This window comes from Charadrius vociferus, unplaced genomic scaffold, assembly GCF_000708025.1.
Source record: "Charadrius vociferus isolate BGI_N301 unplaced genomic scaffold, ASM70802v2 scaffold214, whole genome shotgun sequence".
NCBI lineage: Eukaryota > Metazoa > Chordata > Aves > Charadriiformes > Charadriidae > Charadrius > Charadrius vociferus.
This window is the reverse complement of record NW_009647955.1, coordinates 3,669,438-3,683,180: the sequence shown is the minus strand read 5'-3', so window position 1 is coordinate 3,683,180 and position 13,743 is coordinate 3,669,438. Positions and strand designations below refer to the sequence as shown.

The 13,743-nt window shown below is 34.3% G+C and overlaps 1 protein-coding gene across 1 annotated transcript in view; it reads right to left on the bottom strand.

Moving 5' to 3' along the window:
- OPA1 (optic atrophy 1 (autosomal dominant)) overlaps nucleotides 1-13,743 on the bottom strand; it is a 56,864-nt gene that overhangs the window by 42,147 nt on the left and 974 nt on the right. The window contains exons 2-7 of the mRNA XM_009883370.1: nucleotides 10,393-10,711; nucleotides 9,983-10,079; nucleotides 8,729-8,836; nucleotides 7,449-7,502; nucleotides 6,736-6,803; nucleotides 1,515-1,625 (exon numbers count right to left, since the gene is read on the bottom strand). Of these exons, the coding sequence (XP_009881672.1) occupies nucleotides 1,515-1,625; nucleotides 6,736-6,803; nucleotides 7,449-7,502; nucleotides 8,729-8,836; nucleotides 9,983-10,079; nucleotides 10,393-10,711 (757 nt within the window). The remainder of the gene's footprint in view (nucleotides 1-1,514; nucleotides 1,626-6,735; nucleotides 6,804-7,448; nucleotides 7,503-8,728; nucleotides 8,837-9,982; nucleotides 10,080-10,392; nucleotides 10,712-13,743) is intronic.

Below are 13,743 nucleotides of genomic sequence, written 5' to 3'. Positions count from 1 at the left end.
TAAAAGTTTTTATATGCAAGAGCAGTTAAGACTTTCAACACTAAGAAAACACAGGGTACCTGCCCTGGAGGACAGGACAACATTTACAAAGATAGCCCTTACAGCTTTTTCACAGCTCGGGAATTGTAGCATTAGTTGCAAGAAAATACTAACAAGGTAGAATTTCAATCAGAAACAAACGTAGTAGCAAGTTCATTTTTTCCCCTGATTGTGTTTATTTGGCTGATACATTTTTATACATCCAATGCTGTATTGCCTTTCCAATAATTTTTACATCTTCATACATTTTATTTTAAAATTCAAGCTACTATTCCATATTCCAGCTCTCTCAAACTGTATACAGTCTGACAGAGGCTGAAGGAGTTACCCTTATTTAAAAAAAAATAAAAAGACAGAACATTAACTAAATAAATTTGAAAAATGAAATATCGGGAAAAATTGCCTTTCACCTTTTTTTTTTTTTTTTTTTAAATTAAAGGAAGATGAACAGTTTAGCGTGGCCAGGGCTTGTAACTCTAAACCATAAAAAAAATAATATGGCAAGAAAGTAAAATACTTAAACTTAAAATGCTACTATAGTTTCAGAGAATGGTGGTTTCCTCCATTGAAGGACTAAAAAGCATTTCAATTGCAGGTATGCAACTATGTCTAAAAATTTAATTCACATTTACTGTGTTCCTCTTTCTGTGGGAGTAATCTTCAGATGTACAGAATATTAAGCTCTGTATCCAGTGCTCAATTCCAAAGCTGTTCAAAAATATGAGTAATCAGAAAGACTTTTTTGGGGCAGAGAAGCAGCCAACAAAGCAATGTGGTTAAGAATTACAGGTTGTAACTGATTAGACAACTAAAATATCCCAATTTAGGAAGCATTTCCAATTCATCTCAGCCATATAACAATGAATAAAATGATCAGAGCTTGAAGTAAGTAAGTGAAGTGATGTGCAGATGTTCAACAACCAGAGCATATAAGTATAAACTGTGCTTTAAAAGGGCAGAGACAAAGGAATAGCTTTGATGAACATGCAGTAGAGACTTATTAACAGCAGTATTTAACTGTCTGTGCAAAACTGTTTCTAAGGAGCTGCTGTCATTTTCACATTGGTAACAGTATAAAGCAGGAACAAATGTTCCCAGAGATATATTGTCCGTAAATAGCTATACTGTTACAAGATAGAGGTACTGTAAGCAAGCAACAGTAAAGAAAAGAGACTTGACAGTTATGAACATACTTTCCTTAAATGCATTTTTAATGTATGAACTTTAAATAACATTTTTTTTTTTTTAGAGGCAGAGAGCATACAATTTCCAAGTGACACGAAGTACCTGTTCTGCTTTTAACACCATGCTTTAAATGCAACTTGGTTAAACCGAAACAGGACTATACATCTGTAGCGAAGTTGGCTGTAAAAACTATTTGGGCTCATGATTTAATTAGTTAAGATTTTTTTCTAGCTCAAATGTAGAAGGCCGATTAGTGTGGATACAGTACATATCATCCCTTAAGCCATCACCTTTCGCTTCTGCTGGGAAGAGCCCATGTTATATTGGCCAGCGGCTCTGCGTGCTTCCTCTTCGTGCTGCTGGATTTGTTGTTGTAACAGAATGAGTTCACCAAGCAGGCCCTGCCATGAGTTTATAATAAAAAGGAAAGGAAAAATTTGGGGTGTAAGGAAAACAAAGTTAAACCAAAGGGCACGACAAAGACAGATGAAAAACAAGTATGAATGGGTCAGTTCAAACAAAAGTGAAATTTCATTAGCAAGATCTCTTGCTAGCTAGCTGGGAGTGGATATAGTCAGCAAAACCATGCATTTTGCAAATCCAGGTACAACAAAACAAAAAACATTTAGCTACATTTTATAATTATATTCAACTGGAACTAAGCATCTAAATCTTAAAAAAAATTTTACTATCCTGGCTTTAAAATACTCTCAAAAGTTTCAGAATTTCATTTCAATTATTCATACAATTTATTCTTAAGTATCCGCAATTTTTCACAAATTAACCATGCATGTATTTAAAGAGAATGTTTTGGATATTCTACACTCAGTTGTGCTCAACTTCGTCAGTAACGTAAAAGTTCTCATTTTGTTCTTATACCCAGCAATGCAGACAGTTTATAGAAAGATGATTTTCCCTGCAACTTAACTTTCTCAAACTAGGAGAAGCAAAATAGTTTCTAGAGCACAAAGAAAGAAATAGCCCCCTCTCCACTTCCGTAACACACTGCAGTTTAAATTCACGCTGCCATAATCCTTCCTGATCACTTCAAAATCCCTGCAACTCTATGCTTATTCCTTTACCTATTCAGCATTTCCATGAAGCTGTTCTCTTCTCCCTCCACACCAAATATTGTTGTAATGGCAAGCTGTCTTTCAAAATTGGCTTAGAGATACTATGACAGTATCACAGTATGGGACCTTTATGTACAATTTATTTCAGAGAACACAGACAAAAATATTAATGAACTATTTTAACAAAGCTCTCTAAAAAATATTACATCTTCTAAGAAAACACTCAGTGAAATGAAAGGTTTCAAAAATACACTTCAGGAATTAAAACAAACTTTGAAATACAACTTTGGTGTAAGAATTCGAGACATCTACTATCAAATTATACATTTTTTGCATGAAATACACACACAGGCATGTACACATAAGGATAAACAACACAGGAGAGAATGGATAAAAGAAGAGAGACAATCAAATGACCAAATACAAACAGTTGTTAAACAGTGATTTGTATAATATTTCAAGAACAGGAAAATCTTTACATTTGTATTTTACTGAACCACTTTAAGATTTAATAAATTTCTATGTTGCCAGACTAGCAAACACATTAGAGCTCTGCCAAGATCACAGCCAAAACAAAAGATTTCATTTCTACACAGCAGCAGGGAGAGAGCGCCTCACAGCTACACTTAAGTGTTAGAGGAACAATAATAATATTTTGCCATTTTGCAAACAAGGAAACTCCCAATATAACCTGACACAGTTCCTTTAAACATTATGATATGGGTCAAGAAAATATAAGAAAAAACACTGAACAAAACCTGCCATGAAGGCCTTTTAGCGTTTAAACAGGAACTGTAACACATTAGAAGTCAAATCTGACTATTTAATGTGTAATTACTTTCTAAGACATCTGGTCCATGTGACTCTTACTCCATAATAAAGTATGAAAAGCCCTTTTCAACTACAGTTACCCCATTTAATAAAATATTCAAGTTACAGTGACTTAAAGGGCCTCACAATAACACTTTCTTCTCTGTATATGTCAGTCTATAATTTTATTTGCTTTACTTTCTATTTATTATTTTACAGGTTTGAATTAAAAAAAAATTAAAAAATAAGTATCAAGAACCTTAAAGAGCACAGAACTATACAAACAACACCCAAGCTGGTATGAACCCGGACGCAACAATGTTTACATCTCTCCACCATTGGACACTACTACTGCTTCCACCCTCCCCAAAAATCAACCACTCCAGCTGTATATATATATCAAACAAAATAAATATTAAAAAAAATAAATTGTATTTCTTTTAAATAATTTTATCTAGAAAAATAAACACTGATCAATTAATGAGATTTCGAAAAACAAAATCAATTAATGAGATTTCAAAAAACAATATTACAATCAATATATGATTATTTTCATTATCAAAGCAGCAGCGTAACATGGAGTAACACTAATTGACAAACACAGTGGCACAAAACCTGCAAAGTCATCATGAGAATCTGGGTGCACAATAAGTAAAAAAAAGCCAAAACAAGTGCTGACATTGTTACTGCATTCGCTTTAAAAAAATACATTATTTTGCATCAAAAGTTGATATGCTGTACTTCAGTTGAGTATGATTCTCTTTGATTTACAAGTTTCTCAAGACTGAAGTATTTGTGTCCCATTTTCATGAGCAACCAAAGCCCTGCTTTTTTGCATGTCTTGACTCTTTCCACTATTTCCCACTGACTTTAGTGTGACTGTTCATGAGAAAAGCTGATCGACAGTAAGTCCCTACAGGAAAGATAATTAAGTGCTGAGGGATGTAAAGGGGTGAAAATGATGAGGAATGTGAAGAGATCAATTTCTAAGAATAAATGCCACAATTCAATCCAACGTCCCTATAACATGAAACTGGGAATTAAGTTGGGATTATAACAGTACTATGAATAGAAGAGTGAAAATTATGGAAACTTTATTGAACAACTTGTAAGAAAGAATGGAACAAATGAGAATGTTTAAAAGAGAAACAGAGATCCAAATCAAGCGATATTCCTTTCTAAAGACTCTTTTTCACTCTCCTGCAGCAGCTGTAGTGAAAAGCCGTAGAATTATTGTGCTGCTTCTTACACCAACTGAAGGTGACCCTGTGCTGGCTGAACGAGGCAGTCTACGCACTGCCAAATACTCAACAGTGCCTCAGGTTCTTCAAGGCATGAGATTTTATCAAATTACCAAAGGCAGAGAAAGGACTGTGTGTTTGATTTTGAATTATTTATTTATCTGGCTTCTAAGCCCCAAATCAATACTTTAGTTATGTTTTTCACACCCACTTCATCAGCTTTAACCACTATAAATTTTCTTTAAAAAATGGGCTATGCTTTGGACTTTGTTTGCTTTAATACAAAGCTGAAACTCTTTAGGAAATTTCTTTGGAGACAGATAATAATGCAAGATAATTTTCTATGAAGGTAACACTGACATTTCAAGTGCAAGCCTGAACTAGTCCTACACATACAATACAATAAAATATTTTACCACACCATAGCTTTTATAACTATCTTCTCTACTCTTTCTCCAAGAACAAAATTTCTTATTTAATACAAGTAGAAACAAATTTAAACTACATTTATTTCAATTGCTTATCTGAACACTCCAGTACTTTTCACTTAATTTTCTTTTCAAAAAATTGCACCTTTTGTATTAAATGAGAGATCATGAGATAAACACACTAGCTGGCAAGAAGCAGTACAGCCTGATTTGGTGTTGAGGACTACATTCACTCTCTCAAAGTTATTTTGCAAACTAACTGGTTTCTCACTCATTCTAATGGAATTTTTTAAAGGCCTGTCTGAGGACCATGCCCAATAACAGTTCTACACAACTTTCCTGCAGATGAGGAATTCCTAGATTCCTTTGCCAGTTATTCATCTTTTCACAAAGAAAACTAGCTCATTCAACACATTTAATACCATGCTACAGCATTTTATGCATCCATACAATCACAATTCTTAAAAGACTATTGGTTGGCAGTGGAAAGCATTGAATGAAAAAAGGCCATCTAATCCATTGTCTTGAAAATAGTAATTTTGCTTGCCAATAAACTAAGCGATTATGCTTTGTTAGGTATTCATATGTGCCTTGTTTGAAATATTACAACCAAAATTGATATTAACTAGCAAACCAAGAGTTTCTAAGTGCAACATATCAGATATAATTGCAATAAACAAAACTAGTACACCAGACTACATTTTCTAAATCATATTGATTTAATATAAGCTGTTATTTTCCGTACTACAGCCAAAGTTTTGTTGGCAACAATAAAATGCATTTGTCACTGCATCCAAAAAAACAGATCAGTGATATTACTGGTATTCAGTAAAAATCTCAGTTAATTTAGTTATCAAAAACAATAAACTAAGATGGCCACTTCTTCACAAATCAATATTAAAGGATTTTTTGTTTCAAACAGTGAAACCTGTGCTAAGCAATCACTCAAGAGAAAATAAAACAACATATATAGACAAAGGTGAAGCAAAAAGCTAACTTAATTCTCACGTAGAAATCCAGCACTGTTCTAGAGGGAAAAAAACGGTTATAAAAAGTGAGCTTTGTACAGGTTTCACCATATATTGCCATGCAGAATTAATGTAGAATAAATGTATACATGCCTGCATATACAGAAATGTCTTTTAAGTAAAAGTCCCGGTTATAGTTCAGACACTTTCAGTTGCAAAAATAAATATATAATTTACAAAATCCCCAATATATATTATTTTCCTTCTATTTTTAAAAATGTTTTTTAAAAATACACACAGGAAAAATGAAAAGCCTTTAAAGAGTGAGCAACATTACAATTTAGGAATTTAATAAGATCTACTATTCATGGAAGCAAAAAAATTAAACTTCACCTTCCTTATTTCAAGTAAAAAATGCTAAAACTTTTAGTTATCAAAATACAGAAACATTTTTTCCAGAAGATAGTAACAAAAATGTGATGTATGCTTTATCTATATAAAGAAAGGAAAAATATAGACTGCTTTAAGAAATAGAAAGTATTTATTAAGGCAGAAATTTTTAAGGCAGATCCTTAAGAATCACAGCTGTGAAAATGTCACCAGAAATGAGGTTGCAAGCAAAAATGCTTGAAAATAACTATAAAAGCCTAAACCAACTTCAATAATAAGCTATAAGCTCAAGTGCCCTTGAGAACATGCCCTGAAAAACTCCAAATGCACACAAAACACCTAAAATTACATTCTTTTTACAAACCATTTTTCTTAAGAATGCAATTCCTAAAGATTTTTGACTGCCTTGTATTTTCCTTACACCAAAATGTTTATTTTCATTGTACTGTTTATATATTAAAAACAACGCACATTCAAGTCATTTTCAATGATAAATTCTATTCAAGCTGCTTCAAATAAATATCTGCAACTAGCTGTTGAAACACTTTTTAAAAAATCACCTGGTTTCAAGACATTTTTAGTTTTGCAAGAGAGTAATTACCTTCTTGTACTGTTTGTCATTGTCATATCCTTGGTCAGTAGCTCTGAATGCTGTTTCTCCTGGAGAACCTAGGACATAATTACAGAAACTCATTATAACATGCAAAAGGCACTTGAGAATTCTCAAACTACACCTACTATAAAATTAAAGTTTCAACCCCTATGAATTATTAATTCAGTAATCTTTGAAGTTCCTATTAAAAAAAAAATTCACCTTAAGAAACTGAAAAAGAAATTCAGTTTAAAACTCATCTGAAAACTTCATATCTAGCTTGTGACTCAGATTAGTTATATCACAAGGGAGTAGGCAGCTTTAGTTAGACTATTAAACTTCTGAAAACACTGTAAAATTAATTATTTCTGATAAACATGAAAGGATAATACAAATTCCATTGGTATTATTGTAAGGAGAAAAAACATAGTATCCTTTCCTATAGTAATGACATAAGTTTCCAAAACAAGCTTCTGGAAAAGGCCTGAAAGAAAAAGCATCTGCTAAGGACTGTGGCAGAGAAGTAACGACGATTCATCTATTCATTCTCACAGGGGAGGACATAAGCATTTTTAAAATAGTTGGAAAGTATTTGTAATTCAATATTAAATTGCTGTAAATAGTTGTGTTTACACTGATATTCACTCCTCTTAGCATAGTAGTGTTTCAAGGGTTTGCTTTAAAGAGGCAGGTTAAGGGCAGTAAAAAGGGCTTTTACACACCTAACAACAGAAGTAGATCAGAAGCTCCTAAGACTTCACTAACCAAATTGTAACCTGTGAAAAATCAGCAGAAGAGGGGAAATAAAAATTATAAATACAAAACAAAATTCAAAACAAAGATGAGGGATCTTTGTCTCATTTGGAGGACCACGCAATCATAAGTGGCAACTATGCCCATGTGAGTATGATAACAAAAAAACAGGTGACATCTCGCAATAACAGTCAACACCACCACAATTTTAAACAGCCAAAATTTTAAAAAGCCAAAACACATAGGAAATTGTAATCTACTTGTCACTCAGTTGAAATTGGTCCCTACTTAGGTGCTCGCTGAGTTTGCAAGATTAATAAACTAGTTCTGCCATTGACAGTTAAGAAAAGAAAAATACACTTATACGGAAATATTTTCCGACACACTTAGAGCAATGACTGTAACACCTCAAAGATATAATCTTTTATGAATATAAATTTACATGGTTTGACAATGATTAAGGTATACAATAGGAATAATCTTGCAGTTTATTACAAGAATGACTGGGTGAAGTTTTGAGCTGTGCTCATTAGCAAGTCAGATATTACGATCAAATCAATCATTTTTAGTTTTAAAAAGCCTACCGATCAGAAATGTCTTTTATTTAAGTCTCCCAAAACCTGAAAACCATTAAGCCTACTACTACCTGCACACACTGAATTGACAAACCCCCCCCCTTTCTTCTGTGAAGGATTTAGGCCTCCTATCTACTCCTTAGAAACGCAACCTCTACCTAAGCTAAATCTTCAAGGAAGTCCTTCTGGAGCTGTGTCCAGGTGGAAAATATCTTTCAACCCAAAAGAATACCTTCATTACAATTCTTATTTCTCATGCTTGCAACATTAAGAGCCATCATTCTCAATAATCCAACTCTCTTCTCCTGTAACAGTGGTGGTACTGTTACAGTCCAGTGCCATTCTCACCTCCTCTAAATTCCAGCTGGACACGTCCAGCTTCTATGACCCACTGAAGCAATCTAGCTTTCAATCTGTTTGTTTAGAGTTGTACAAGAATTCTAGTTTTCTATTGAATTTCATATTTTGATTCTCTGTACTTGCTAGTAGAATTCTTGCTTTTAAAAATACATTACACTTACCTGCGTCCATAAGACTTTCAGACGAGATATTCAATGAAAAGGCATGCATTTTCAGGATCCGCCTTCTTTTAGTGTCTAAGGACATACCTGTAACCTCATCTTGTAATAACATATGTTTTCAAAACTAAAACGAAGCTGAAAAATTGTTCTCACCAGGAGAAAAAAATCCTTTCAGTGAAGTGAAGCTCTCTCCAATCTTGTCAAAGTCAGGCAGAAGTTTGGCAAGGTCATCTGCATCAGGAAGGGCTTTGATAAGTTTTTCTAGGAAAACAGTACAACAGCTAATGAGTAGGGCTTTTTTCCTATTATTTTTGTGAACAAAAATGGCTTAGGCTGTAACACATAGCAACTGTTTCAGGATGTGGCTTTTTTTTTTTTTAATAAGGAATTAAACAGTTTCTTTCCACGTGCACCTCCCCCCATTAGTGTTGGGAAAGATTATCAGATCCGAAAAATCAATTGCTTTTTTAGACTTTGAACTTCCTGGTAAGTTGGTTGCCGTAGGTACTTAAAATCGTTTAAAAATTATTGCTGCATTTCACCGCATTTCATACATTACTCTCTCACGTACTTTGTTGAGGATGTTTTAAAATTACACCTCCTGTACATTTTAAGAAAAGTTTATTTTTCAATTTCATAAATAAGCCAATTTTGTAATCCTTTAAAGTACTATAAAAATGTAGTGTCCACTAGCAATAAAAACAAGAAAACATTTGCCTGTTTTTCAATCTCTGCATTTATCTAACAAATGCTCATACATGTAGCAAAATCTTCATAAACTTTTCTCTTTAAAAAGAACACCACCTTACTAGCTTGCACATATAAGAACTCAGTGCTTTTTTTTTAGATTTCTATCTTCCATCTGAATATATGCAAAAAACCTACTGTAACCCGAAGGTTCAGGAAAACAGAGTCTATATTTTTCATTTTCTTTTCTTATCTTCAGGATAATTTTCTAGATAGGTAGGTTTACTATTCTGCATTTTCAGTTGGTCTTTTACTCATACATCTCTTTTACTTATCTATATACATTTATAATTTTTCTTGTAAGCATCATTCATATAGAAAGAAAGAACTTCGTGTATAATACTCCCAAAACCTGTGTAAGTCCCCTTAATCGTGTTGCAAGTCTCCTTTTAATAATGGGATTACGTGGCCATATGGAGGGACCAAGAACATATTCAAATGAAAGGATGAATTATGGAGTATCAATGCTAAACAATGCTTAATTTCTTCCTACAAACACACCGATACAAATACCTTGGTAAGACACACCAAACAAACAATAAAAGTTCACTAAAATTACAGCTATAAAGATACTACTAGAGAGAGGCACTGAGGACCTACACCCTAAAGTTTTACATATGCTAGTCTTTAGATAGAGTAACATTTTAGCGTTTGTGATACCGAAGTCAATATGTTCATCAAGCTCCCAAATGAAGTCAGGAACAATCCACTTATATTCATCGAGATCTGGCATCATGTCCTTCCACTGATCATACGTCTAATACAAAAAGGGGAAAAAAAAAGTAGAAATAGAGGAAGAAATATATGTAGAGAAGCATATGAGCAATCTATTGAAAAGTAATACCTACATATAAAACGTACTAACCCACCATCTTTTAGATATGAATGATATTACTTGAATCATTTAAAATCTACACTAAATCTGTTTTCCATATTCACTGATCTTTATTGTCATTAGTTAACCAAACAACGATATCTTGTATTTTTCTGGATATACCAAGAACTATTGTTCTGAAGTATATAATAACAAGAAAGACAAAATGAGTAAAATATCTTCCACAGATAAGTACCTTCTTAGCCGTATAACCACCACCTACAGCAGATCCTAATATAAGATAGCGAAGTTTGAGTAGCCTTGACGCTAGTCTTGCTAGCCAAAAGTTCCTGTGGAACTGGTATCCATATTTTACATTTAAAAGTTTTGTTTTGCGTAGGGGAAGACGATTAAGAGAAGAGAACAGCTGAATGGATATCCTTAATGGAGGTCTTTGAAATTTTGAACTTGGATAGCAGGGATGATGTATACTTCGGGAAACAAGATGCAAGTTTTGAAGTGGTGATTTTCTTTTTATTCCATAGCTACTATTTGCTAGACTTCGGCAGATGACACTAAAAGAAAGAAATAAAAATTTTAAGTAACAGATTTCCTCAACACACCATTAATTCAATAATCCCTTTAGAAGTAATTCACATACATTTTAGCTGGCTACAGATAAACTAGAGCATCATTCTGAATTTCCAGCTATCTTGGTACGGTACCAGGAAAATAAAAAGCTATAAACATTGTTAATGGGTATAGCATATCTAGTAATTACAGAAATAAAGGCTTAAATACCATTTATGAAGTCTGTTATGAATGAAATATCACTTCCACACTGGATTAAGACAAATAACATGTCTGTAGTAAAACACAGTTTGGGCAAACAGGAGCTAATAGTCCATAGAAGACTATGATCAACTTGCAACATAAAAGAAAACTTGACAGTTTGGCCTATCTTGTTATTCAAAACTAACTTCTAGAGAACATTAAGTTTGTAGAGGTTTTTCAAACTTCAAAAAAACAATACACAGACAAAATTCCTTCGCAAAATACATTTGTAGTTTTTCAGCAAAGCAGATTCTCCTTTGCAGCTGAAGCATGTACTTGGTGACATCTTTCAGTTTCTTTCACTCTAATATTCTGCAGTTCTAGGATTACAGCATCACTGTTTTGTCTTAGGTCATACATAGAGAAGATTACTTCTGGAGATCGCTGCACCATGTTTGTTGAAGACTTCAATAAAGTAATTCAGATTTATGCAAGAGGGAAAATTTCAGTCTGAAAGATTTGACTCTGAAAACAGAGCCCAGCCATGAAAACGCATGTTAAAACACAGGAACATTATCAATTGTGCCTACATTAAAACAAATGTATAGGTTGGAATAAAGCACCTTGTATACCTTCTATTACACTATCTGCATGCTTCAACATTTTGAGGTGGCTTTGCTAGGCAAAGAGAAGACACAACTGCTCTGGAAAAAGCAATTGCTTCTGTAACGTCTTAGTCTCACCATCACATCGGAATGGTTAATATTAAATCATTTACTGGATGCAAAATATGAGTGAAGTTACAGTTCATGAAATTAATCCTAGCCCCTTGATGCTTTTTTTCAGTTTTTAATATTATCAAGTGCCTTTACTTACAAAGGGGACAAATACATAAGAAAGTGCTTCACACCACTGAAAAGGCAAATTATTAAATTATTCATCCCATAATCCTAAACCATTTAAAATTAACAGGTCTTAAAGAGAGTAAATCATATGAAATGGAAAATATTAAAGCATTTTCTAATAACATGCTCTATAATCTATACAGTTCTTTGCCTTGAGATTTTCCATGCACTACAGACAACATTGTCTATGACAGGCATATTCTTAATGTCCAGAGAAGTGGAAGACTTTGTCATAAAAGCAATTTTATAACACCCAGAAATTGAGCTTCTGGAAGATCAGTTGAAAATCCGAATTATGTGAATTGAGATGTTTTCCTCTCTTAAAAGACTAATTCTCCCAATGATCTATGTTTAGAAATTTCCTTTAGTGGAATGGAAAGCTTAAAAAAGGGAACTCTGCTGACTGTTATGAAAGCCTTTGTCCATAAAAGTCACTAAGACTTTGAAGGGTATTCTCTTGTTGCTATACTACACTACCTAGAAGGCTGTGCCTTTGCAATAACAAACTTAGTATCTAGAAAGAGGTTAATAAGCAGGAACAGAATAATCCCTAAAGTAGCAACAAGTTTCTCCTCTTTGACATGGAATTAGGAGAGGCTCAAAAATTAACCATATATAGGACCAATACAGAAGTGGCTACAAAACAATAAAAAATGAAAGTGCCTCCACACTAGAAATGCTTTATTTCCTACTTTTGAAGACAGTACTTTAAATCACAGGGTGGTAAGCTTATATGAAGCAATCTGATGACTGGGCGGTTATTTCTTTTGTTTTGCAGTCACTGCCACTACACAGGTATCTCACCAGAGACTAAGTGGTTGTATATACTATGGCAGGCACTTCTCATTATTAGCCTTCACCTTGGTTAAAGACACTTTGTAATATTATGTAATTTTCTTCTTTGTGATTGTTCTTTTAAAATACACTGTGTTTTACAGCATTCATTCTGTATGTTTAAACTGAAGGAAAAACTGAGTGTCATCACAAATTGTTATGGCAAGAAATTGATCAGCAACAATTGCATTTTGAGTGCTATCACATATTTCAAACCCTACCTGTTTTAGTTGCACATATAAAAATCTTATAAATTCATTGAAAAAAATAAAAAAATCACGACTCCATCAATATACCAAAACTTCCATTTTCTCCTTTTTTCTCTTCTCCTGCTGCTAAAAACTCATGATGAATACTGACAAAAAAAATATCACCTTAGGATCTTCAATGAAAAGTGCAGTTAGACTGCAAAAGGGTGCCAAAACAATGCTATTACATGAGGTATTTAATGAGTTCCAAATTTAAAGCCTCTGGAAAGCCTTCCAGACATGAGCAGCTCTGCTATTAGAATCTTCCTCATTACAGGCCTGCCACCTGACTACTCCTGCACTGCACTGAGATTATAGATACCTTGTAAAACAAGAAAGAGTGGCCTGTTATTATCAGTAGCCAAGCTTTCCACCTGGAGGTCATACCCAACATCTTACACATATCACTCTAGTTTAGGGGTTCAAAAATTCCCCACCTCAGCTGGGACAAATTTGCTGTAAAAACAGGTTATATGCACTTTTAATAGCTATGACCACGAAGCAGTCTTTCAAGTGTGACCCAACAAAGAGCAGAGACAACGCTTATTTTCCTCCTGCCGCTCCCAAGCCTGCCAAGGAAGGCTGTGGGATTACCAGCCATTCAGTTTCACCGCTCCTGCCTGGAATCGTGCAGAAGAATGGTGAAAACCAAGAGGAACGTAGGGTACCGCTGGGGAGGGCCAACGCCCGGGCTCTCTAGGGCGGGAATGCGGGAGATGCAGCTGCCTTCCACATCGCACCCCCAGGTCCCGGGGGAGCCGAAGGAGGGGGAATGTTCCCGCCTGGGAGCAGCAGCCCCACAGCAGCAGCCCTCAGGTTCGCCCCTGCGCCATTCACACCACCCCC